The following is a 26,051-nucleotide window of genomic DNA, read 5'->3' as shown; positions in this document are numbered from 1 at the left end:
ATCCAGCATACTCACTCTGGTACTTTAGCCATCTCATTGTTTGGACAGAAACTATGTCTCCTCTCTTGGACCCCATTCATATCCTCCCAGTAAGAGGCTGCTTAGAGTGTGTGTGAAAGTGTGTTTGTACTTGTGCCCAGAGTGAGTCCTGGAGCCGAGCAGATAACACCCATCCCCTGTTACAAGGGCCAAAGAAGAGCGAGGAGAAAGAGACCACCGCAGGTCCACAATGGGCCAAATGAACATGTGGCTGCCAGGGTGCAGCGAGACAGACAAAGGTGGCAGCGCCGTCCGCACTAATGCGTCAGACAGATGAATTAGCTGCTACCGTGCACATCTGGTGGATTTAGTGGGCTGGTTTCTCAGAAATGCATTACCTATCAGCTGTCGGTGAATAAAACTCTGTCAAGCTTCAAATAAAGTCATTTTATAAATCCAGATATGAATTTGATGCTGCAGACTCCAGAGTAGATCTAAAACTCGTCACTCTACTGTCAAGCATAATGCAGAGGGGTTTGTAACAAAATAGCCAACTGCTCAGGTTCTCCACATGCCTTCCATTTCTTCCTGTTGGGCATCTCATTTATCTCATTTCCTTCTTTCCTCAGTGTTATATTTGGACTAGAGAAAGACACTTGAGCTGGAGTGCGGATGTTCACGTCGATGTTTTCTTAATGTGTTCCTCTTTGTTCTTTTCTACAGGACTGCACTGTGTATGAGACCGAGAATAAAATTCTTCACGTGGTAAGTTTTTCTTATAATATCAGCGACCATTCAAAGTTGTCGGTCAGTTTTTGGGGTCAACAATGAACTTTCATGCTCAGCTAGCTTCACTTCATTGTTGCACTGTCACACATGTGGTTACAGCACACATGAAACTGCAGCGTGTGGTAATCTGCATATTTCCAAGCAGCTGGCTCATTGCACAAACCTGCCATCTAGTATTTGCAAGGACAGAAATTCACATCTACCGGCAGACTTCTGCACCGGTTTTGAGAAATAAAAGCATTTAGAGAAAATCTGTGTGTGAAACAGAAAAGCATTAGCTAAACTGGTGCATTTGAGTGCGCTTCAGTTAGACGTTTGTGTTTGTGTGTGGGCGTGTGTGGGCATGTGTGTGCGTGCACTTCAGCGTACTGTTTGTTTTTGGTCGAGTGTGTGGCACAAATTTGTGCATGTTAAAGTGCAAATGAGCCCGAGGCCTTCTGAAAGCTTCAGCGTACCCGTGTAAGTGTGTGTGTGTGTGTGTGTTGTGTGTGCATGCGCGCAAATGTGTGCGTCCATGACGGAGAACTGTCTGCATCCACGTGTGAAACGGACTGAGCAGCCAGTGTCTGATTTGGGTTGACAGTTGGTTTAGGACACTTCCTGCTGCCATTCAAGGTCAGGTGGAGGAAACCAAATGAAATGTTAGCAGGGGGAGCTCACAGAAAAAACTGTTGACGCATCTTTTGGCAAAGAAAACGCTCAAGGAATGCATATTTTTGCACATGCACATTAGATACTCTGTCATCCATAAGCTCTTCGGTTGAGCTGTCATTTACCTCTGCTGTTACAGCCCCAATAATGACACAGGACAATGACATCGGGCAAATTCAGATATTTAAATGGCTCCATGTGCACACGCAGTTACATGCTCAAGCACAGCCATCAGTGCCCGACGAAGAGCCCCACATGATTAAGTCTGTTATGTGCGGGAGGTTTATGTGTGAAAGAGTGAAACAGCATGAAGAGCGAGAGAGAGGAGGAGCTGTTTGTTTTTAGATCCAGCTTCCTCGCAGACTCTTATTTACTGTGAGTTTTCCACAAAGATGAAGTGAAGGTGAAGTAAACCATGCAGGCACACACAACAAACACAAATATCCAATCTTATCCCCTGTTTTTGAAACACAATGACACTTATATTTGGACTTATACAAGTGGACTTGTTCCCAAAAAAGTTTTTTCTATTGTGTTGCTAGGTAAAAAAAAATAGGTTAGTTCTAGCCAGTGTGTTATGTTGACTCGATGGAATTTTATTATAGCTGGAAACTGAATTAGGGGGAAGAAAACAGCATATTTTTAACATTTGAATCCTAGTGACCCCTGAAATTAAAGATTATTTACTTTAAAATAACAGCGGCCAGAGGTGATTCAGCATAAATGGTAACTTGCTACATTAAAGTGCTTTTCTGCTCTACTAGAGCACTCAAAGCTCTTTATAAAAACCAGACTATTTACTATTTATCTCAGATTGTTTAGATTTGACCTCCAGGTATAGCAGGTGGATATAAGTAGCATCTTCTCCACCACATAACCAGCAACAAGCTGGTTCATGTCTGTTTGTTACAGCTTCTACTAAAAGCTACATGTTTCTCAGATGCAGCAATGATGTCCACCTCTTCAGCCTCACCCTACAGAGTTCAGCAAGGTGTACTTAACTCACAGGTGCTTCTTCAAATTTTGAAGTAGAGCATGTTAGCAGCTGACAGCAGCTAACAGACTTATCATCACCCCAAGCAAGCCTTTTTTCCTCTTTTTTTTGTCTTTTGACACAACATTGGGGACAGTAACAGATTGACTGGAAACACCATGTTGTTCATTTCAATGCAAATGTAATCTGAGTACTGCTGCTTTGTAACATGTTAGAGCCAACATTGCACAAAGCTTCAACAAAACCAAAGTAAAGCAATAAATAAATTAAGTAAATTAAGTAAGCTTTTGGTAATTTGATCATATTTCTAACTGAAGATTTAGACTGGGCTCTCTGATAGAAAACAAGAGTTAAACACACCCGTGAGTAACATTGGTTGATTAATTACATTTCCAGCTGGCACTTTTTCATCCAGAGCTCCAAAACAGTGGAGCAAATGTCTACAGCAACACCACCTAAACATACCATAACTGTAGGACACTAGAGCCTATCGTAACAATCTATATAAATATATGAATATTCTAAAAGGAAATGCTTTAAAGGGAGCGATTCTTCAAATTCTGCTCTCATTTCGGTCTGAAATCTTACTTACAAAGCAGTCATTTCACATAACTGGGTTTACAGTTTCACTCAAGTATTCTACTGTATGCAGTTTGATTCAGACAGACATACAGTATCTAAGAGTCTCCAGTGTATAGCCAGCATGGGGAATAGAGACTGTTTACTGTAGTGATAGTTGTACCTATCTCAGCTTCTGCTCAATAATGCAAAACTCACTGCTACTCTGTTCTCTTTTAGACCACGGCCTGCAGCAATCAGATGGACAAGGATAGTGTGCATGCGTGTGTGTGTGTGTGTGTGTGTGTGTGTGTGTGTGTGTGTGTGAGAGAGAGAGAGAGAGAGGGAGATAGAAAAGAAGAGCTATAAGATATGAATATGTGTGAGTCTGTGTCTGATGGAGCATGAAGTGTGTATGAGTGAGTGTTTTTTGTGCACGCATGCATAAGGATGAGAGGAATTACATAAGACTGTCCTAGTTGTGTGTTTTCCCTTTCTCTTGTTTTCTCCCCCTTTCCTCCCGGACTCCCGCTCCCACCTCCCTGCCTTTCTGCTTCTTTCTCTCTCTTCCTCTTCCCTTCTCCGCCTCTCCATCTTTCGCTCTGTCTTGGTTGATACTTGCTGCAGTGTGTGTGTGTGTATGTGAGAGACCATGCATGTGCAGAGGATGCATTATGCAACCGTGCTCGATGTGTACGTGTGCATGAGATAGAAGGCGCGAGTCGATGAGGACGAAAGCACGGGAGAGAATGGGAATAAGAAATGTGGTGGTGGTGCTGCTGAAGGAGGGGGATTCCGCCAGAGCTTAATCCATTTGGCAGTGTACTATGTCTGGCTTTCTGTTTGACTGCTCTTAAATCTCACGCCAGCCAGCCACATAAGTTAACTTCCCTATAATCTGTGCTCTGGTGCTGGGGAGGCGTGTCAGATCAAGGTCCAGGGTGTCAGAGCTAGAGTAGCCGAGAGTAGCCGCACCGGTGGCCTTTTTGACTCTCTGCTCGCCGTTAATCCCAGGTTAGGACTATTAGTCTAATGATCAAAAAGGAGCACAAGTATAGCCCCAATATTGTCATTCGAGTTGGAGCTTGGCATGGCTCTATATACAGGATTATAAATGCACCTTTTCTCGTTGTTTCTACCCCTAACCGACCTTTAAATCCACCCTCACTAAAACTTAAAATGTTGTTTGGTGCCTGAGCTGGGTATGCCATTACGTAATGTGAACACGCTGGCTAGAACATAATATTACTGTATAAACATAATACTAAGCAGACAAGGCGATCTTTAAATAAGTGACTCAGAAAAAAAGATGCAGGTGTGTGTGGATGTATGTGTGTGAGAGACAGCATCACATAGCCAGCTCGCCGAAGATTCTCCACCTTTTTCTTTCACACTGAATGAATCATAGGCTGTGAGCTATGGTGTGTGTGTGTATCACATGTGTGTAGACTGAAGATCTCCTCTGTTCGTTTCGTAACTGTAATCTGGTAATTGCTCATTAGGACGTAGATCAGAAGATTATTTCACACAGGGTTCATCACTGCCTTGGTACTCACAAACATACTGTAGCTCTAGTCTGTCTTCCATGTATGCCTGTTACATTTCAGCGTGTGTGCATGTGTGCTAGCATGTGTGTGTGCACTACAAAGAGATGCTATGAAGGAGGATAAGCAGGGTAACAGTGTCTGTAAACCACCTGCAGTCAATCAACTAAGATTAGAAGGCAAAGATAAATGAACGTGCATGCGTGACCGAGCACACAAACAGCCTGAAATATAGTCAAGGTTTATTTAGAACAAAGGCAGGTGAGGCAATGCTTTTTGTGAGCGCTGCTTGGATTGGGTAATGTTGTATGTATTAGGAATAGGCTTTAAGTGCAGTGTGGGGAAAAAATACAGCAGTTTTACAATTTTTCTTTTTTTTGTTTGTTTCATTGATATCCAGGCAAATGTTACAGATAAAAAAAACCAAATGGAAACTGCGCTCTGTAATTTAGACGTTAGAAAATGTCAACTGAACACCTCAGGCTGGCTAGTACGGCTGATGTGTTGTTCTGTCTGCGACGGTGTCTTGTGGGCATGCCTGCGGACGGACTGTGACAGGAAACAGTTTGAGCGCTGGATTGATGGAAGTGGCGATGTGGAACAATCTGATGAAATAATGTCTGTTTCACCTCCTCCAGCTAGGTCACAGCATCCCTTGCGGCCCAAAACCAATCTCAATAACTTTCTGTCTTCCTCTTTTTCTGCCTTTTTCTTTCTTCCTGTCATTTTCTCTGCTCTCTTTGCCTCCATCTTCAGTGTAAGACCTTAGCAGGGATATGCGATCACATCATCTCTCTGTCGTCAGACTCTCTGGTCTCTCAGTCTGCCCATCTGGAGGTGGTCCACCTTACCAGCATCATGCCAAACGAAGGCCTGGTGAGGACCTCTTTGAGAATGCACACACTCAAACATACAAGCTAAGGCTGTTTTAAAGCTGCATTTATCAACAAGTGTTTTATTTCAACAATCGATTAAATTATATTTTTACTGTGAAAGGCAACCTGTAGTTGTATAGCATCTTCTAACCTAAAAGTCTTTCAGGAAGCACTTATACAGCTCTTAATTTACATTTTCTAGACTCCAGGTCTTGGTTTATTTTTTGCAGGTTAAGGTCATGAGAGCTGGATGTTTCAGGTACAGACTGTCACTGAATGGTTTGAAGATTGTAAAACTGTAGCCTCATAAAAAGCCCAGTCAAGTATGAGTGCAGAACTTGGACCAGCGCTTTGAGTGTTTTGGTGGTTCATGGCTAACCGGAAACTTTGTGTTAGCGTTTCCATTAAAATGATCCATCTGTACAGTTGAAGTCTCACAGCAAACATTTCCTAACTAGGTCTGAAGTTCTCACTTTTCAGGTCAAAGGATAAATATGCAGCACTGTGCAGAAGTCTTGAAAATGCCAAAAAAGTTCTAGACAAAAAACCTGCTGTATCCTGGCATGGAGTGCAGTGCGTCCTGGACAAAAGTCAAACTGGCAGGCCTAAAAAACTATCTACAGCAGACGAGAAGTCATGTCCTTAAGAAGTAGGAAAACCTCCAGCAAAGACCTGACAGAAGACCTGAGAAATGTATCTGGTCCTTTAGCTGATCCACCGACTGTTCACTGAAGCCTCATCAGAAATGGTCTATGTGGTAGGGTCACTATCAAGGAAGGAAGTGAAACAGAGAGAAAACGATAACAAATTACACAAGAACTGGACTGAAAATAAGTGGCAACAGGTCTGATGGAGTGATGAATCCAAACTGGAAATTTCTGTTCAAGTAATTTTCAACATGTATGTACACGGTGGAGGCTCTGTCATGGTTTAGGCTGCATTTCAAGCCAGTGGTGTTGTCTTGTCTATCTTCTTCTTCTTTGATCCCTATCTGGCGTTAGGCCTGGATCGGCTCCTAAGCCTATTCGCTGCTGTGGGTGCCAATGGTTGTCGAATTTCCTTCACAACTCATTTCCATGCATGACGATCGTTGGCGATTGTCCTGGCCTCGTCGAGATTTATTCTGCAATCTCTGATGTCATCTTCGACCTGTTTTAGCCATGTTTTCTTTGGTGCTATTTGTTGGATTCTCCACTGGGCGGGTCGTTTACACCAGAAGAGTTGGTGTGGTAGTCGGCTCGCGTCCATTCGACACACTTCCAAACCATCGCGATCTGCGTTTTTGAATTTGCTCCTCGACTGGCGGTTGGTTGTCGCACATCCGTCGGATGTCCTCATTTCGAAGGCGGTCTCGAAGTGATACTCGTAATATCTGCCGAAGGCAACGCATCTGGAAAACTTCGAGTTTGTTCAGGTCCACTTTGAGCACCGTCCATGTTTCGGATCCATAGAGTAGAATCGGCAGGATCAGTGTCCAGAAAAGGTGGATTTTGGTCAGGATGGAAATATTGGTTCGCTTCCAGTGTCTTGTCTATAAGGTGTCTGATTGGCAACAGCTTCATTTCTCAGCGTGGCAATGATCCCAAACACACTTCCAGTACAGTAACAGCATACCTGTGTAGAAAATCACACAATGGACCTTTATCAGTCATGGATTGGCCTCTATAGAGCCTGGACCTCAACGTTATTAGAGCATTGTGGGATCATCTTTACAGAGAACTAAACAGAGTCCAGACAACATGCAAAGAAGAGCTTTAAATGTCCTTCAGCAAGAACTATTCCTGAAGACTACATACTTGTAGAAATTACAGTAAAGCTTGGCTAAGAGAGTTCATGCTGTATTAAACAATCAACTTTGTCAGTATTATGCAAAATCTGTTTTTCCCTTACCGTGTAAACCGCTCATAAACCGGTGCACCTAATTCCCATTTATCTAGCAAAATATAAAAACACAAGAAGCAGCTCAAGACTTTTGCACAGTACTGTACATATGATGTATTTCCCTGTGTACTCTTATACTAAATCCACCCTGGCTGTCTGTGTTTGCCTGCGCTTCAGGGGATGTATATAAAATCAACATATGATGGACTCCATGTTATCACCGGAACCACAGAGAATGTGAGTTTTTGTTTCACTCATTTGAAAGGTTGATCCTCCACCAACCCCAATTCTGTTGCCTCAGTATTCGCCTAAATTTGTTTCCATTGTCTGTTTTTGTCCTCCATTTTTTGCCTCTGCAGTCTCCAGCAGATCAGTGTAAGAAGATCCATCCAGGGGATGAGGTGATCCAAGTCAACCACCAGACAGTGGTGAGCTAAAGACCTGCCAAACACAACACTGTAGGCACAAAAAATCACAGGAAAGGTCCTTTCCATTTGTTTCCACCGTGACTGCAGTCTTTTGTTCCCATTATGTGCTATGTTAAGGAGGTGCCAAGGTACATAATGTCTGCCGCCACCACCACTGCTGCCACCATGGTGCTTCCTGTCCTGTGCCTGTGTTGCTATATAGGCTAATTAGGCTAGAGGCAGGAGCAGATTATAGGGCAATTGTTAGAAGACCTTTATTCAGACCAGTGTGATTATCAGCTCACTCTTTCTGGAATTTCTTCCTATTGTCAAAAAAAAAAAACCCTGAAGGAGGCGTCCTGTTTGAAATGAGAGCCCATGTTCCACTTTCATGTGTGAAAAGCTGTATTCTGCCTATAACTCATCACATCAGAGGAAAGCACAGAAATGGGCAGCCATTTTAAATGGAACGATGGCTTGTGAGGGCATGTGATTGAACGCGCCTATCTATGGCCTGTGCTGTCAGCTCGGGCACAAACAATTTGTTCCAGTGTTTATATGAGATTTCTGAAGGGGGGAGGTGGGAGTGTTGTGTCTGTGTGCAGACGTCTTTTGTCTGCTTTTTTTCCCATATGAATTTCCTTGTGCATCTCGATAGGTGTTGCTCATGCGAAAGCATGCATGCAGGGGCTTGGGAGCGGTTCTGATTGACATGTGAGGGAGGTACGTGTTATCTCTGTCTCTCTCTCCTCGGGGTGACGGTGCAGATCGCACCCTGCCAGGCTCTCAGCTCCAACCCTTCATTACTCCCTCAGCTAGACCCTCACCACTCTGATACCTCACTCTGGGGTAGGAGATAAGCAGTGGGGGAAACAGAGGTGCGTGTGCGTGTACGGTAGAGCGGGGGGCTGAAGCATTTGGGGGAGGCTGAGATGCTGAGGCAGAGCTGGGAGAGTTGGTGGGAGGGAGGGAGGGAGGGAGGAGGAAGTAAAGAGGGACTTGGGGAGAAGAGTAAGGGGATAAAAAGAAAAAGAGAAGGGAGGGGGGGAGACAGCAGAGGGAAGTCTCCAGTCAACACAGCTCTTCGTTCAATCCCAAATTGAGCTGCTAAAGAGTAAAGACGGATACACACCACCAGTAAACTGTAACTGTCAACAGCAATTGATAAGTTCATCTTATCAGCCTTCAAAGTTAAAATTACATTAGTGTGAATATGGATTGTACAAATTCCGTTACATTATGGAATCATTATGTAGGCCTATTAAGCAACAACGCTGCCTTCGTGTCTGTGAATGAGGGTTTGGGGTTTTTTTGAGACTCACTTCAAAACAGGGAGGTTTTTTTTTAGCTCAGCTCGTCTTCTGAGGAAAAATGTGGAATTTGCTCAAATAAAAAACTGATTGTTTGAAGAGGCAGCATAATTATGTGGAGGTAATAGCATCTGGGAAAATAATGAAGACCCCTGGGATTTGAAAAAAAGCTCTCCAGCAGCAGTTTATGCTCTGTTATTTTGTTAGGTCTCTCCCTGCTTCCCTTTGCTATCTGTGTATTTGTATAAGAGAGGAGACCTAAACTCGGCTGGTTACGAGTAGCTGTGTGAACCCTTTTAGTGTATAATGCACTATGTTGCTGTGGAGCTTAAAGTCATGGAAGAAACAAAAGTTTAGCTTGATAAAAGTCGAGTTCAGCTTCGAACCACAGTCTTATCAACTCATGTAGCTTCAAAACTACAGACACGGCAGGATTAGCTTAGCATAGCTAAGTGAGGTGGGGGCAATGTTTGCTTCAACAAACAAGATATTGCACTAATTGTTAAACTTCAGAAGCACTGGTACAAAGTTTTTTGTAGTTTTTTGTACATTTTGCCAGATTTGAGCTACCTGTTTCCACCATTTCCCAAGTGATTACACTAAGCTTGGCTAATTGTTGTGTGGTTGTCACTTCAACTGCTAAACAGACAGTTTGCTAGCAGTCAGCTCAGCAGCCAAGCATGAAAAGCTTTGGACAGAATGTCCCAACATGTTGAAGTTTTCCTACCATAAAAGAGGCCAACATGCTTAAATGGTAAATGTTCTGTGAGCGTACGCAGCTGTTTAAAGCTTTGTCTAAAACGAGTCGACTTTTATTTCAAATCTGATTAATGTATCAAATCTGTATCAAATCTGATTAATAAACAAGATTTAAAATCTGACCAGAGATTCAAAGCTAGCTTTAGATGCTTGAAGGTGTTTTGATGACAGGAACTATTTGTTTCCACACTTCAGTTTGATGAATGTCCTTACCCCTCGCACAAGGATTTGAGCTTGAGCTCAACAGTTCACATTGGTAAATTACAGCACAGATGAATGGCACCAGTTCTAGTGTGTCCAGGAATAACCCCTTTTTGGTTTAAGTGGCAGGAGAGAACAGACAGCAGTAACTCACTTTGACCCAGGCTCTTCCTGCATTTGAACACTGACTGAACTCAGAGCTCTGAACTGCAGAGGGGGAAAGTGGACGCTACAGGCAGGTCATCATTATGTCAGGAATAAGGTCAGAGCAGCTCTGTCTCTGTGTGTGTGTGGCTGAGTGTGCATGCGAGTGTATGTGGCCTCTGCGGACGCTTACAGTGGCTGAGACCAGTGTAGCCAATCAATGGCCTGACGACTGCTTCGAGCTCTGGAGACAGGCCGGCCAGAATTGCTGCAGTCAGCGCTCCTTTTTCTCTCTCTTCTCTGCATTCCTTAGGCCTAACTATACTGACTAAGCAACCCTCTATTTAAATATGACACTTCTTTTAGACCAGTGGGGCCACAGTGGTCAGTTTTTTGCTCTGCTTAAGGCTACAAAGTTTAGCATTCAAACACTCTGTGTTGCAGCTTGTATGTTTGCCACTATTAAATCTGAACATTTTTCCCTTTTAGGTTAGACGTGCTTGTATTAGACTACATCAAATTTTAGCTTTGAGTTAAATAGCAAACTCTAAACTAATTTGGTAACTAGTTTCAGAAATGGCAAATTAGAGGTTTATTATAGACGGTATTACATGCACACCTGTGGGTTCTTTCCAGGCAATCTGACTTGCTCCCACAGTTTAAAAAAAAAGCATATTGGGTTAATTGGGGATTCTAAATTGGCCGTAGGTGTGAATGTGACTGTAAAAGGTTTTCTGTCTCAATTTGTTTGCCCTGCCACAAACTGGCAACCCTGCCTTTTGCCTTATGACAGCTGGCATAGGCTCCAGCAACCCTGTGACACTGAGTGCTGAAGAAAACGGACTGAAAGTCGACTTGGCTTGGAAATCATGCTTGGAACGTTTTCGGATAAGGGCAGGCACTAGTGAAAAATAAACTTAGCTGTCCATCACTGTGTGCCAACTAACCAATTTTGCCCAATCGCATTAACCCTTTAAGACCTACCATAGAACCAAGTCCGCCAGAGCTTATATTATATTTTTACATGCTGTAGTGCCAATTTTGCCCAATCACATTAACAAATCTTACAAGACAGACATACAAAGATTGAAAGCAGGTGATATTTTGAAAGCTAGCAGGTACTGTTTAGGTAGGTGTGAAGTTAGCATGTTAGATAATCCTATCTTTGTAGGGAATATTTGTGTATAACATGAATGGAAATGGCTGGCAGTGATGTTATCTATCTATTATGCATTTAAAACAGAAGTTCCTCATAGGATGCTGGTTTGTCTAAGCTGTATATTAGAGCTGCTCCAGTGGCTTTTCTAATAATTTCTTTAATACTACTATTACTCTCTGTCTGTGAAAAAAAGAAGGTATAATATGTCCTAGAAACATACACTGTTTTGGACAAGCAGTATCAGAAGCATGTGTGTGGTGGTTTGCAGCAGCAGTCCGCCATATATCTGCTGCTGTGCATGGTGGTTTTCCACAGCAGATGCAGCTGAGCCTGATTCATTGTGTGCAGCAGTTTGCAGCAGTCGTTTCGGTAGCCTGGTATGTGTGCTTCTCAGGTGGGCTGGCAGCTGAAGAACCTGGTGAATGCTCTAAGAGAGGACCCATGTGGAGTCATCCTCACGCTGAAGAAAAGGCCCCAGAACACCCTGAGCTCCACGCCAGCTCTGCTCAGGAACGTCCGCTGGAAACCACTGGGCTTGCAGGTAAACACCAGCACAACTCACAGACGCATTAATGCCTCGCATGCTGACTGGACAAACAGACTCAGTTTGAAGAATTACTGTGACTAAAATTTGAACAGGGATGTCAGAAATTAATAATTGGACATCTAGACTTGTATTACTCCCCTTCTGTTTAGTCTCATGCATCCTTATCAGCACACTCGATAGCTACAGTGTAAATTCTCATGTAGTAACCTGTGTAGTACTTCCATCTTTGACTCACTCTCACTCTTGTTTTTACTGCCCACACTCTGCATTCTGCTCCTGGCATTTTAAACGAATATTGTTTTAAAAGAAACTTATTCCCTGATTGACCTTGTATCAGTCCTCCCGTTGAGCATTTGAGAAATCTTTTTTACCATTTGCCACACTGCTGGCACCGCTCAAAGCCATTCACAAATGCGTAGGCAGCTAATGCTCAACCTGAAGAGAATTTAGGCATACAGAAGGCTTGCTTTTTTTATTAAACAGCAATAATGCTAAAAAATCATAGCAGTGAAGGGGAAACTACCTAATTAAATCTGTACTTTATTTCGATCTTGTGTGAAGGATGTAAATAGCGCAACGTGGCCTAAAGTTTTATGCTAGAGAGAAAGAGTTTAGGTAACGAAAGGTCACCCGAGGGGGCCCCATCCCATTCCCCTCCTGCTCACATTCAGATTTATTGAGACTTTAGTCCCGATTCATTCAACCTTTGCCCCAGAGAACGTCTCGTTTTCAAAGGCGAGTAAATTTTTAATGTACTGTAGATCTTAAAGGTGGAACGCCTGTTTGAAGTCTTGCAGCTCATAGTGGTTGTACACATTTCACTTAAGGGCAAATACTTTGTTAATCTGTCACTCGCCGCCCAGAAATATCACTGAGCAATTTAGGCGCACAGAAAGAACAAGCTGTGCCGAGACGGACGGAGGGGTGAGGCGAGGGCTAGTCTGATGCTGCCTGAGTGCTCTCTGAAGCGCCGAATGTTTTGTCAAGCTCCTGTGTTGCACGACTGCTATTTTTATCTCAGCGTCAGGCTAATTCATTTACATGCTACATGTATGCTTTGATCTCTGCTCAGTGTTCAGCTGCACTTTGGCTTTTTGAGGGTTTCTTTTGTTTGTTTGTATTTTTTGTAATGCTCCTTTTTTTCATTCTGTGTTTTCTACATGACTGTGAGCATATTGGCGTGCATGCAAGTGTTTGTTTATGCAGAACTTGCAGCTTCTGGGTAGAACCTATTGAAACTGTGCAATAGTGATCAACTTCATTAAAACAAGGTATAAGACTCTTCTCGTTTCCAGGTTGCTGCCTTGTTATCACAGCCCCCGAGTTGTCATCAGGAGCTTATTGTTATATTTATGCATGGGCAGGGGATTGTGGGAATTCTACTCTGATGGACTGCTTAGACATAAACGTGCCATGAGGGGCCCAGATCAGAGCGCAGAGATATCTGCTGGAGAAGAGAAGAAAGGAGTGTTTTAGTTTTGTTCTCTCTCAGAAAGACCGGAGCTCTTAATTATTCATAAGCAACTACAGGCAGCTCCACTGGCTCTGAAACAAGAGCTGCTACTCAGCAAATACTAGAGATAATTCACTGAATCCAAAATATCTTGCTAAACAGCCTGTTTGTGTGTGAGCATGTGTGTGTGTGCGGTGAAGAGAGGTGGGTGTGCGCACATTGCTGAGCTTGGCCGCATGCACGCTTGTCCATCTGGGTGTCGGAGCAAGTGTGTTACTGTACGTGTTTGTGCACGCATGCGGAGAGATGATTCCCGTTATCAGACCCGTTGCTCCTTTGAGAGGCGAGGGAACTGGGTCACTGCACTCTGTAAGCGCTGGTTTTTGGATGCATTACTGTACATGAACGCTTCCAAATCAAACACACATAGAGAAGACATGCGCACTCGCACCTCTGAGCTCAATTTTGGAGGATGAATTGTACGGGCTGCGAAGTTTAGCTGAAATGTGGCAAATGTACAGCTGGATTATAACCGAATCCACAAAGGAAACAATTTATCTCGGCATGTTATCATGTGATTCCAAGCTCCCGAAATCCTGCCATGGCAACGTCTTTTATTCTCCTAAATAATGACATATCTCTCTCCTTTGCTCTCTCTTTCTTTCTATGTGTATGCCAGTATGTGAGCAGCAGGAAGGAGTAAAAGCAATTTGATGATTCACTGTCATTACATTGACGCTGTGAAAGGGTTTTAAAAGAGAACACGAGGATTACCATGATGATGCATACCGCATGCATGCATTCTTGCATGAATGTCTTCTGGGCTGCTGCAACATGTATGTGTTACTGAGAGCATCCACGTCACAGGTCACACATGCGCCTCACGTTGTCTGTGACCCTGCTTTCATAAATCTCTTACATGCTCAGACATATAAATCATTACTCTTGATAAAAACCTGCTATTTTGGGCAACATGTATTGGCAGTTAAGCTATTAATTGATTGGCTAGCTGAGTGCGAGGGAGCTTATTGATTTTTTTTTTTTTAAATAATCACAGGTCGTTCTTTTGGTCTGTTATTGTGCTGTGTTGTGTTTTCAGCTCCTAGTTTCATACTCAGTGCAGTCATATGAGGGTGGTATCAATCTCTTCATCTAACTAGAGGCATTAAACCAAATAATTACATTTCCCCAAATGTCACACTGTTAATTTGACACATCGGTATATGCCATTTCTTTTTTTTCCACATGGGCTTGCTTTAAATATAGTCACTGGCCACTTCATTATGTACACTTTGCTAATACTCGGGGGATATTGGGCCATACTGACATGATAGCTTAAAACGTTTGCAGCAGATTCATGCACATCCTGTCCACCACATCCCAAAAAAACGGATCCATTTGAGCTTTTTGACACGGTGGGTTATCCAGCCATCACCTCATTTGATTGTCTGTGTGTTCATACACAACTTTGCATTTAATCTTTAGTTATTATTCACCTCTGACTCTCTTCCACATCGTGTCTTTTGTCCTGTCTTCCTCCCCTTACCCCCAACGGTTAGCACGTGTAAACCCCCAAACCTTTAAAATACCACATTTATTTTTGACCTGAAAGCTGCACCTGAGGAAAGTCGGATCACAGCAACACTCATTATCTCGTCTGAGTGGGTGTGAAAGAATTGCTGCACATTTCACGTATGTCAACATACTGATTGTTATCAAGAACACAAATTACTTGTGTGATATTTACACATCATGTGGAAAATGTGAAGGTGTGATGACAGTTTAGTTCTAGTCAAATCATGTTTAATGTGCTGATCGAACAGAACAGGAGTTTTTCCTTCCCACTGTCGCCAAGTGCTTGCTCACAGGGGGTCATATGATTGTTGGGGTTTTCTCTCTATTATTGTAGGATCTTTACCTTACAATATGAAGCATCTATATAAATAAAACTGAATTGAGTTGAATATGACATTATATCACTTTATTCAATGGGATTTTGTTGTTATTTTGATACACCAAAGGTGACTTTCCTGACACTTCAGCCTGGTCAAATACTGCCATTTCATTAAAGTGTGTAATATCAAAAATTACACACAAGGTGTCTTTTTGTGCCAGTGTGGGCGTCACCTGTTTTGGGCCAGTTCCACAGTCTCACTGTAAAGAACTGCTTGGTGTCACATTTTACTATATTAGCACTTTTTTAAAAAACTTGTCTACAACCAAGGAACAGGCAGGAAACGACACTCTGGCATATCAGGCAGCGCAGCAGTGTTTAACATCCTGGATGAACTGAGTTGCATAGCCTCATAACGGCACGACTTCCTGTGAAACAAGGACGCTTTTTATACTCTAACACACCAAATTGTCTGCAGTGGATAAGGCCTATTGTGACTTGAAAATTAGAGGCTCAGTGAACTTAACTCAGTAAAAGAATCCCAGAAATGGCAAAACATTAAATTTAATAATTCTCCTTTTTGGAACATTCTTAAACGTTTAAGGCCTTTACTTTGTCAAGTGTGTGTGTGTGTGTGTGTGTGTGTGTGTGTGTGGGCTGAGGAAAATTGGTCTGGGAAAGGTTTTAGTGGTAGATTCTTAGGTAGTCTAGAGTGGACACAGCGGGGGTCAAATGCTTTAAGTGTTGTTTTAACAGACTAGAATTTCTCCTGCTGCGTTACTCCCATCGCTCCCCACTTCTACCCCCAATCCCTTTCCCATGCAGGGAGCAGTGGGCTGTAATCACTAAATTACTGTTTTCAGACTCAGTTCGAGTCACCAAACTGCACAGCTCCCCCACCTCTTTCCCTCTTTGTCTCTCTTGCTCTCTCTCACTCTAGCACTCTTTCCCTTTCTCTCTTTGTCCTATTTCATTTGCTCTCTCATGTCGTTCTCTTTCCAGCTCGCCTTCATTATTTATCATGAAGCCGCCTTACTGTAAGCTGCCTTTATGAGTGGAGGGCTGTGCGGGAGAGAGAAGAGGAAGACAGAGGCAGCCTGGGGGATAGAGGCGAGGGAGGGGAGAGGAGAGGATGGAAAGTTTGGAATATGAAATGAATTTGATTAATGCGCTGCTGATGAAATGATGAAACCACGGACTTTCGTAATGAGAGCACTGCCCACTTTGCCGTTGCTCCGGCTTCGTATCTGTTTATCCATTCTGTCTTCACTTGCGTCGTCTCCGTCTAAAATGGAGCGTACTCCTCCGACAGTAAAACACTTCATTTTTCAAAATCTGTAAACCTCTTGCTCGGGGGTGGAGGGGTGACGGCACGAGCTAAGCGTTTGCCACCCCCGGCTGTTTCGTCTGAGAATTAATATAATTCGTTTAAAAACTTGGACTGAGTCGCAGTGACATCAGAGGCGAGGCATCCTGTCCTCACGGAGGACCCCAAGGCGAGGCATCCTGTCCTCACGGAGGACCCCGTGACAAATGGGTGTCCTTGAGTCAAGCATAGGTAGAAGACTACACTACTTTCCCTCTGTCCCTGCTTTTTCTTGTGGCACGGGATGCAGGGAGGGATTTACAGAGGGGTGAGAACCGAGGAAGAGCAAAGAGAGCATGGGAGAAGGAGGGGTTGTCATGGGAACAGACGTGGAGAGGCCTGTGAACGAAGAGGCTTGAGACAAAATGACAGGATGGTGAAGTGACTGAACTTGGGATAGGCAGGTATTTAAAAAAGGGAAAAAACAACATAGGCGACATGACAGCGGTGTGGAGATAACTCTCTTGTTTGTGATTCGCTCTTAAAACAAATGCCAGGTGCAGCGCGAGCAGGATATCACAAATAAAAGGCTCCATTCCCTTGTAGGACCGTAAACTGTGTGCTTGTTTGTTTTTCTGTGAAGCAGGGAAAGATCTAATGCTCACTTACTGCAGGTTGTGCTCTGAGATCCCTCACCATCCGCCCATTAAAGACTCTCGTCCTTTCTCTCTGTTCTCTCTCTTCAGCCGGTCCCAACCAGCCCCACCAGCACCTCACCTACACCCGGTGGAACTTTGGGCATGTCCAAAATGGATGCACCGAGCATGCAGGACGTCTATATCCTCTCCCCTGTTTCCGGACTCTATAGCACCAGGTCAGCCTCACACACAGGCAGATGCCTGATGATGACCATTATATTGATTATTATGATACGACGATGATGAGTGCGCTCATGACAGCGGTGATGACAAGCTGCGCTGTCTCTCCCCAGGGAGGAGATGGGTCTGATGTCATGTGACGACATCAGCCGCTACAGCGTTAGCTCCCAGTCGGGCTCTAAAGGTTCAGAGGCGGTCAGTTACTACCTGGACCAGGACAGCGGTCAGTACTTCTCCTTGCTGGAAGGAGACGGACCGCCGGGACCTGACTATGACAGGGGTCGCAATACGGGGGTTCGTCGGCGAGACAAGACCCCTACCCACGGTAAGAGGTCGAGCGTGACCAGGCGGCTTGGATGGAGCAGGAATGGCTCTGGGTCTGTGTTTGTAATGGGAAAAAAAATCACGCTTTCTCCCACAAGTTCTCTCACCTTTTCTTTTCACCATTCTCTCAGAGCTCCTCCTTATATGTTTGTTCATCACCCGCCTCATGGCTCTGCTCCTTTGTGTCATTTTCCGGCGTACACATGTGCCAAAAGCAAAACAAAATCACACGCCAAACGGTCAATCCAAATAAACTGTCTCCAGCTCCCTGTCTGCCCCACCACCTGTGTCCACCCTCGTTCCAGATCACTTCCAAAGCATCCTGTAATGCACCCTTCCTCTGAGTTTATTCAGGCACAGCTATATGGCATGCAGGATGAGGGTCATCGAAGCTGAATCAGAAGGCAACGTTTCTTTATCATCTCTTTAGCGAGGCAGTCTGAGAGCACAGTGGCAAAATGAAACTACATATGCAAGAATGATTGTCCTCGTATGTTTCATGTGTCGTTTTGTGCCAGGCAAAACAGCATGGCACATTTTCACCAGGATGGTGGCTGAAAAAGAAATGATGGGTTAAAAAAATACCTGTCATGTCAAGTAATGTCAGACATGACTGCAACAGTATAAACTTTAGCAATATCAATAGCAGCTAACATGCTAGCATGGATATCTCTACTATAGTGGAATATGCTAGCATTTTCTATACCTCCAAAGGCAAAGAGAGGGGACTGCTAAATGAAGTTGCAGGACCATGGCATTATGAACAGACAACATACCTGATTTGAATTTAATCAGTTTCCCTTTCAAAGTCATCTTCTCGTGCACCTCTGGGCCACTTTCAGTGCTGCTGCTATTTTTAGATCGCTGCTTGTTTTGTCTCTTCTGCACTGACTTTGTGATCTCACTGTGGACCTCGATTTTTGCAGGAAGGAAACATCAAATTTTTGCTTCAAACTGAGCTCACTTCTCTCAGGGATCATCACTGGTGAAAGAAAGTGACCTGTGATACTACTTAAAGACCTGTTAGCTGTTCGGTTAGACCCCAAGGTTTCAAGCACAACCAGGAGCATCCTTGTGGTTTTTTGCCTTGTTATGCACAGGTTGTGCAAAGTGACATGTAAAGCTATAAACCCAGCCTTCTGGAATACATCCTGGAATATCTGCCGCTGAATATAGCTGAGTTTCTACGATTTTTCAGTGGATGACAATAAATCTTATACCATTATGAAACATGTTTATTACCCCTTAAACGGGGAAACAGTTTATTCTGCTACTGATTCTCGTTTGGTGTCGTTTCTTGGATTGGATGATTAAAGTCTGAGATAGTGGCAATTTAACAGTTTATTTGTTTAACAAAGGGGGGCCTCAGTAGCTGTGGATAAACCAAACACAGGCACAAACGCCTGAGACCTCCTCCTCATGATGGCCACCAGCTTGGCCCCACACTTTGTGAGATGGCATCGTGAGTCACCCAGCAGGGTTGTGTTGGTCACAGAATATTTGTGGCCAACATAGTTTGGCATTGGCAGCAAGGATCTGGCACATTTTCAGGTATTAGTACTGGACTGCAAATGATTGACAAAGCAGCCAAAGTCCTAAGAAAAACTTTGATAGACCTCAAGAAAGGCTGGAGAACTATTGCTCAAGACCCCTTTAAAAAATTGCGCAAAAGTCTGACTCCTTGGAAGCAAAATATAAAGAAATGAGGGACTCAAGACAACGTCAAGCTTTGATGAAATACGAATGCAATTAAGTGACAACAAAATATAAATTCAGCCTAATTACGAGGCCTTACTTGACACTCGCCTTGCAAGCTGTGTAAGTCCCCCGAGAGTCTGCCTAACCCCCTACCTGCACACACCTTCGCTCCCACCTGTCTGCCCCACCAGCTGTGTCCCACTCTGTCTCTCAGTCGCTGCGTCCTGCAAAACACCCCACCCCCAGTTCCTCCCCCATAGCAGACTATCTGATTGATGATTGGTACTTCCAGGTGACCTCAGACCCGTTTCCATGCCTCCCGAATATAACTGGATGGCCGAGGCCAAGGAACCCAGCATGGGCAAGAGAGGGAGCCGAGGTACACACACACAAACACCTATACATGCTGAAGCACAGCTCTCACACACACTGTTCAGACTGGTGCTTTGCTTCATACTCAGCTCAACACATTTCAGCTCATCTTCTGGTTATCCATGGTGGTGTGGTTGTGTGAGGATACATATCTACCAGGTATGTATCTGACAGGGTGAAAAACGAACATAAATGCAAAGCGACTGCATTTATACAGCTGCCCTGGAAATGTGAATATTTCAATGTTCCCGATTTTACCCAGCTTCACCTTTTTTTGCGGCAAGACTCGATTTGTATTCAGCTGGGGATCCACAACTCTGCCATCAGAGAGTCTATGAATAATATTAAAGCACAATACAAATGTTGGGGTTTTGCCCTTCTCCCTCTCCTTCTCATTCTCTCTGTAACTTTTTCGTTTTCTAATATTTAAGTGTTCGGATAAGAAGCAAATTAGGTAAGATGCATTGTCTATCTGGAGCCAAAGCAGTATAAAACTTTCTGTGACCAACAAGATTTAGTTGTTGTGGTGCCTCCCAAATCAACATAATCACTGCAGACAGATTAGATGTATGTCCCCAGCTGTGGCGCCATATCAGATGCAACAGCTCTGAGGCACTTTTATCCTTTTCTGTTGGGTTTTTATCTGTAAGGGTCTATTCAGTCTTGTCTGGTTCCGCTCTGCTCAGGGCTTCTCCCTTGACTCTTATATGCTATCTCCCCCCCCCTCTGCGGTTTTCCTCTTACTGTCATCCAATCTATCGATCCTGTCCATCATCTAATGTCCGTGTCCCTTCAATCCCCCTCCTCTTCCATACAGATTCAGACAACTCCCTCCTGCGCTACCTTAGTGACGACAAGATCCTGGTGATCGAGGAAGAACCCGAGGGTCCGAGCAGAGAAAGCCGCCGGGATTCCACCAGACGCTCTCGACGTAAGAGCCGTAATCCCAGCAGCCCTAGCTTTCCCATCAGCCCCTCCATGCTGTCCTCCACCCTGCGCCTAGACCAGCCACCTGAAGCTTTGCCTGTAAGTACATTAGTTTTGAAAGTTTATTGTTGCCTTTAAATACAGGGCAAGTATGTTATGTCCACCTTTATCAGGACACAAGCTTTTTTAAAACAGACTGAGTCCAAGTGAAACAACTGTCCCATGGTCAAACCAATTTAGACTGAGATTCTTGATAGAGCCTTGTAGTCATATGGAGAACACATAAAGGAGCCAAAGAGAGGGGAAGTCCACTTTGCTGTCAGCACAAAATTCAAAAGCCAGCATCTGATGGCATGGGTAGGCATTAATGAATGCATGACACGGGTAGCATGCACATCTGTGAAGGGACCATTAATCCTGGACGTATACAGAATTTTTGGAGCAACACGTGCTGTCACCCAGATCGTGTCAGTTGAAGATGAGGATGCCAAAACACATTTACACATCTTAAAACAGCATGCTCAAAACACAAAGAGCTTCAGGGTTTAAGGAACCTGCATTCAAGAAAACATTATCTTTTCAAAACTAAATTAAATGGTGTTGGAGCCTAACGAACCTGGCAAGGAGCAAGAGGCACACAGAGATGGAAAACCATTCATCCTCACATCTACACCTAGGGCCACGTTACAATCACCACTTATCTGTGGACTGGGGGAAGAAACTCAGGCCCGAGCCGGCCAGTGGATTCGAACCCAAGGCCTTCCGTTGCTCCACTGCTAACCAGCGTTGGTCTATCATCGACAAAAGTAGCAGTTATTGTTCAAAAAGTAACAAGCAATTATATTTCTGACTTGATTCTTGATTTTCTGTTTCCCCATCCTCTTTTTGCTTGATGCATAAGATTCATCTCCTCATCATATGAGTACTTGATAATTAATTTCCAGATGTATTTGATGTCTGACATTAACCATGGAGGAGAAAGGCTTGGTACTGATAGAAAGGTGCGCACAGAGCATCACAGTTTGTTGTTGTCCAACACCGACAGACAACAACACGTGAGGGCACGTGAGCATCAGAACTGGACCACAGAGAAATGGAAAATTGAACCATATATTGGGTGTGGGGGAGATTACCCCCTTTATGACCAAGGATGTTGTTAGAAACAGTTGTGATCAGGAGGTCACACAAACGCACCCCCATGACACACACACACACATTCTCACATACACACACACACACACACACAAGTTCTTGCACATGCTTACACACACACACACACACACACACACACACACACACACACAGTGCCTTGTCTTTGTAACCAAGGGGGGTTTTATGAGGGGAGGTGCTTGTGCTGTGATGTGTACTGTAACTGTCATGTCAATAAAAAGGCTACGAGGACAGCTACTCTTTGAAGGATTTGGGCTAGAGACAGGTGATGAGGATTATGCTCCACTGCCTGGTTCTGACCAAAGCTTCCCTCGTTAGCTAGTTGAAAACCGGTTGAAGATGTTCCGTTTTGTCTTGTGTTCTTTATGAGGAATAAGTCTCTAAACTAGCGGGGCCTGTGGAAACACAGACCCAACAAGGACGATGCTTTGAGTAATGTTCTGCTGGGAAATCTTGGGTCCTGCCATCCATGTGGATGTTACTTTAACACATACCACCTACCTGAGCATTGTTGCAGACCATAAACACCCTTTCATGGAAACTGTATTCCCTAAAGGCTGTGGCCTCTTTCAGCAGGATAACACGCCCCGCCGCAAAGCAGGAATAGTCCAGGAATGGTTTGAGGAGCACAACGAGTTCGAGATGTTGACTTGGCCTCCAAATTCCACCGATCTCAATCAAATCGAGCATCTGTGGGTCCACCCTTCATGATCCACGAAGGCCCTACAGGAGTTTTACAGTCTGTTGCTAACATCTTGGTGCCAGACACTACAGCACCGTTTCAGGGGTCTAGTGGAGTCCATGCCTCGACCAACACATTATTAGGCAGGTGGTCAGAATGTTATGCCTGATCAGTGTATTATTCAAGTTTGAACATTTCCTAATAAATATGTTATTTACTTTGTTTTACTAATTTTTTTCAGACTACAGTGCTCAGCTGTTTAAGATTATTGAGCCATTTTTAAACACCAAACTACTGATAGACACACATTTAAAGGTTTACACCAGGGGTGGGGAACTGCAGGTTTTAGATCTCACCCTGGGTCAGCACACCTGAATCAAATGATTAGTTCATTACCAGGCCTCTGGAGAACTTCAAGACATGTTGAGGAGGTAATTTAGCCATTTAAATCAGCTGTGTTGGATCAAGGACACATCAAAACCTGCAGGACACCGGCCCTCGAGGCCTGGAGTTGCCCCACCCCTGGTTTACACCATCGTTAGGATTTACTGGTCTTAGGACTAGACTAGGACTAAGAAAAGCATTGAAACACCGACAACTGTATTGTCACATTTTACCTTAATTTTCTTGAACTTTAATGCCTGTATATTTCTAGCCAAACCTTTCTCCTTAATATCAAATATCAGCTATGTCTGGAAATTAATTATCAAGTGCTAAAATGATCAGACAATAAGCAACAAGAGTTTGGAGAAACAGAAAAGAGTTTCAGAAGCGAAGCAGAAAAATAAATCAGATTAAAAAACAGTAAAACTCAAAGATGTAAATGAAAAATCTTTAGAGGAACTACTGAGTGTAACTGAAGCTTTATTATTAGTGAATAACACGTCACAAAGCTGATCAAAAGCATTAAGTCATAACTACAATTGCTTGTTCTTATCATCAGAAGCATCTGGGCCTCTGAGAAGGGACCTGCCGGTGGCTGTAGGAAAGATCGCGGTGTTCGCACCTTCTCACATGCTGTCGGTTGTGTTTGTGTGCATTTGTCAGGTAGAGGACACAGAGGAGAGCGAGAATGATAAGTGTTATTGCACGGCCGTCAGCATCGCCGATGACGAGAAAGACAGTGACACCGAAGCACTCCCCTCCATAGCTCATATGTTTCTCCCGTGCGCAACAAGCTCACGCGCACGCGGCTACGCGCAAAACAAACGAGCATACAAGGAGGGCATTTGTATGCAGGGTAGCCATCTCACGACTCATCCTAACTCATCCTAATATCCCCCATCTCCTCAGACACGCCTGGGTCTAAATAGGAGTTTATTCTGAATAAACACACACACTCCCGTGCGCACACACAGGAGCACGTATCCCTGTGAGTAGGTGTATGACTCAGCATCAGCTAGACCAATTACAAGCGCAACTGACAGACTGTGCTTAAAACACCACGCACGCAAACACAAACACGCACACCACACGGCGAGCTAACAGCTTAGCTCACACCGGCCCTCTCTAACCCTCTCGGCTGCGTGTTTCTCGCGGTGGTGAGTCATACCTGTTTGGTGGGACATGAAGTATACCATCCTGCACTAACAAGCATATGCTAACCTAAATGACCCGTGGGTTTTGTCTGTCTCATTTCCTCTGTCTGATTCGTTTCTATCATAGCAACAGTTTGGCAAATGTCACACAAACTGAACGGCAGACATTTAGAAGATTTATTTTAGTTTCTCTTTTTTGTTTTCTAGTTTTTGCACATTTTTTTTTTACAGTGCGTGCTGTTAGATTGCCCATACGGGTGAAGTATTCTTAATATCATGTACTGTAAGATGTGCAGTGTATAATGCTAGCAAAAGAATGTGCAACTGTACTTGTGTTGCAAAATCTCCTGGAAGCCTGCAAGGATTATGAGATAATGAAACCCCGACTGAGCCCCTGCTCTCCAGCAACAAATGCTCCTAATGATCTCTTCGCACTGTGGCTCAGGATCTGAGGATCCCTTGAGCACAGAAAGCTGCACAAGTAGTCCCATTTGTTTAAGAAGAATATTTTGTGATAATGGATTTAAAAAAAAAATGTTTTTAAAGGACACCACAACTGAATTCACTGAGCTGCAACTAGATTTTTATAGTTGGGTCCATACGTGTTTGGCATTGTCACAATTTTTGTAATTTTGCCTCTCTACTGAATTTTAAATCCAACAGGCTAAATGTGGTTGAAGTGTATCTTTCAACTTTATTTCAAGGGGTTTTTACAAAAGTACTGTATTAACTGTTCAGAAATTACAGACATTTTTACACACAGACCTCCATTTTCAGAAGCTTAGAAGTATTTGGGCAATTCACTGACAAGGGATTTTGCAGCCAGATGATCTTCCTTCATTATTCTATAAAAAATTAGGCAAATTATAGATTAATATTGATGGTATGTGTTCAAGGGGTATTTAGGTACAGAGAGATGTTAATGCACATGAAGGAGGGCCTTATTGGGCTGAAAAAAAATAACTATTTAGGGAGATGGGAAAAAGCTTCTAGTACAGTCTGGTTATTCTTTAATATAAGGAATGCATTGGACAACACAGGAGACAACTAAAGACTGGAGATTTCTTTACTTGGTTGGAAAAACAGCTTCACGACCTCTAACCAAGTCAAGAAGACTCTCGAGGAGGAAGGAGTGTCATTGCCAAAGTCTACAATCAAGAGATGCATTGATTGTCAAGAGAACCACTGATTACACATCTAAGAGAACACCTAAAAGAGTTTGACCACATCCTTCGTCTAACATGGTGTAGGCAATTTTATGGCATGGGCGTGTATGGACACCAGTGACCCGGACTAGTGTTTATTGATGATGTGACGTCTCATAGAAACAACGGGATGAATTGTTAAGTGCGCAGGGCTGCACTCTCTCCTCATAATCAGTCGAGTGCTGCAAAACTGATCAGGCAGCACTTCACGGTGCAAATAGCGAGCGTACTGCAAAGGCAACCCAAGAGATTCACAAGGTAAAGAAATGTGACATCCTTCAATGATGGCAACAACTTAAAGTGTCTGCAGTAAAGGCCTAGCAAAGTCTGCACTTTAATAATTGTTTGGTATTTTCATTAAAAATCGTCTGCAGTGGTGCATGAAGCAAAATTACAAAATTAGCATTACTGTCCAAATACTTATGAACCCAATCCATTGCTTAAGTAAAAAATCTAAATCCTACTTTAGTGGCCTAAGAGTATAACATTTTTAGGATCAAAACATATTTACAGTGGTTACAACAAAGTGGCTTCTAATGCAAAATGTCACTTTTCAGGAGCATATATCTATTATATTACTGGGACACTCTCCCCCTTCAGGTCATTATGTTTGTGGTGTTATAATTGGGAGCAATTCTCGTAACACTGCAGTTAGCCACAAATAGTTTGCCTGCAGACTTGACTGCAACATAAAACAATTCAGTAAAAAAAAGGCAGTGCAGTGCTGATGAGTCTTGATCCTCAGCTTTGCTGTGATCCTCACGTTATAGAGTCTAGTAACTGTGGTGTTTTCATTTTAGCTGTTA

General features: G+C 43.6%; 1 protein-coding gene across 5 annotated transcripts in view; it reads left to right on the top strand.

The window, feature by feature from the left end:
- The window catches only part of si:ch211-26b3.4 (connector enhancer of kinase suppressor of ras 2), a 63,260-nt gene that overhangs the window by 21,290 nt on the left and 15,919 nt on the right, over window positions 1-26,051 (top strand). For 4 of the 5 annotated variants that reach the window (XR_003213747.1, XM_019345862.2, XM_025898041.1 and 1 more), the window contains exons 5-13: window positions 703-744; window positions 5,272-5,391; window positions 7,449-7,508; window positions 7,631-7,699; window positions 11,646-11,792; window positions 17,198-17,325; window positions 17,443-17,654; window positions 19,644-19,730; window positions 20,541-20,749. Coding sequence is in view for 4 of the 5 variants with exons in the window: in XM_019345862.2 (XP_019201407.1) it covers window positions 703-744; window positions 5,272-5,391; window positions 7,449-7,508; window positions 7,631-7,699; window positions 11,646-11,792; window positions 17,198-17,325; window positions 17,443-17,654; window positions 19,644-19,730; window positions 20,541-20,749 (1,074 nt within the window). In the remaining variant the exon portion in view is untranslated. The remainder of the gene's footprint in view (window positions 1-702; window positions 745-5,271; window positions 5,392-7,448; window positions 7,509-7,630; window positions 7,700-11,645; window positions 11,793-17,197; window positions 17,326-17,442; window positions 17,655-19,643; window positions 19,731-20,540; window positions 20,750-26,051) is intronic. The other variant, XM_025898042.1, reaches the window with a different exon arrangement.

The sequence above is a fragment of the Oreochromis niloticus genome, linkage group LG2 (genome assembly GCF_001858045.2).
Source record: "Oreochromis niloticus isolate F11D_XX linkage group LG2, O_niloticus_UMD_NMBU, whole genome shotgun sequence".
NCBI lineage: Eukaryota > Metazoa > Chordata > Actinopteri > Cichliformes > Cichlidae > Oreochromis > Oreochromis niloticus.
The sequence above is the reverse complement of the archived record's forward strand: the minus strand, read 5'-3'. Positions and strand labels throughout refer to the sequence as shown.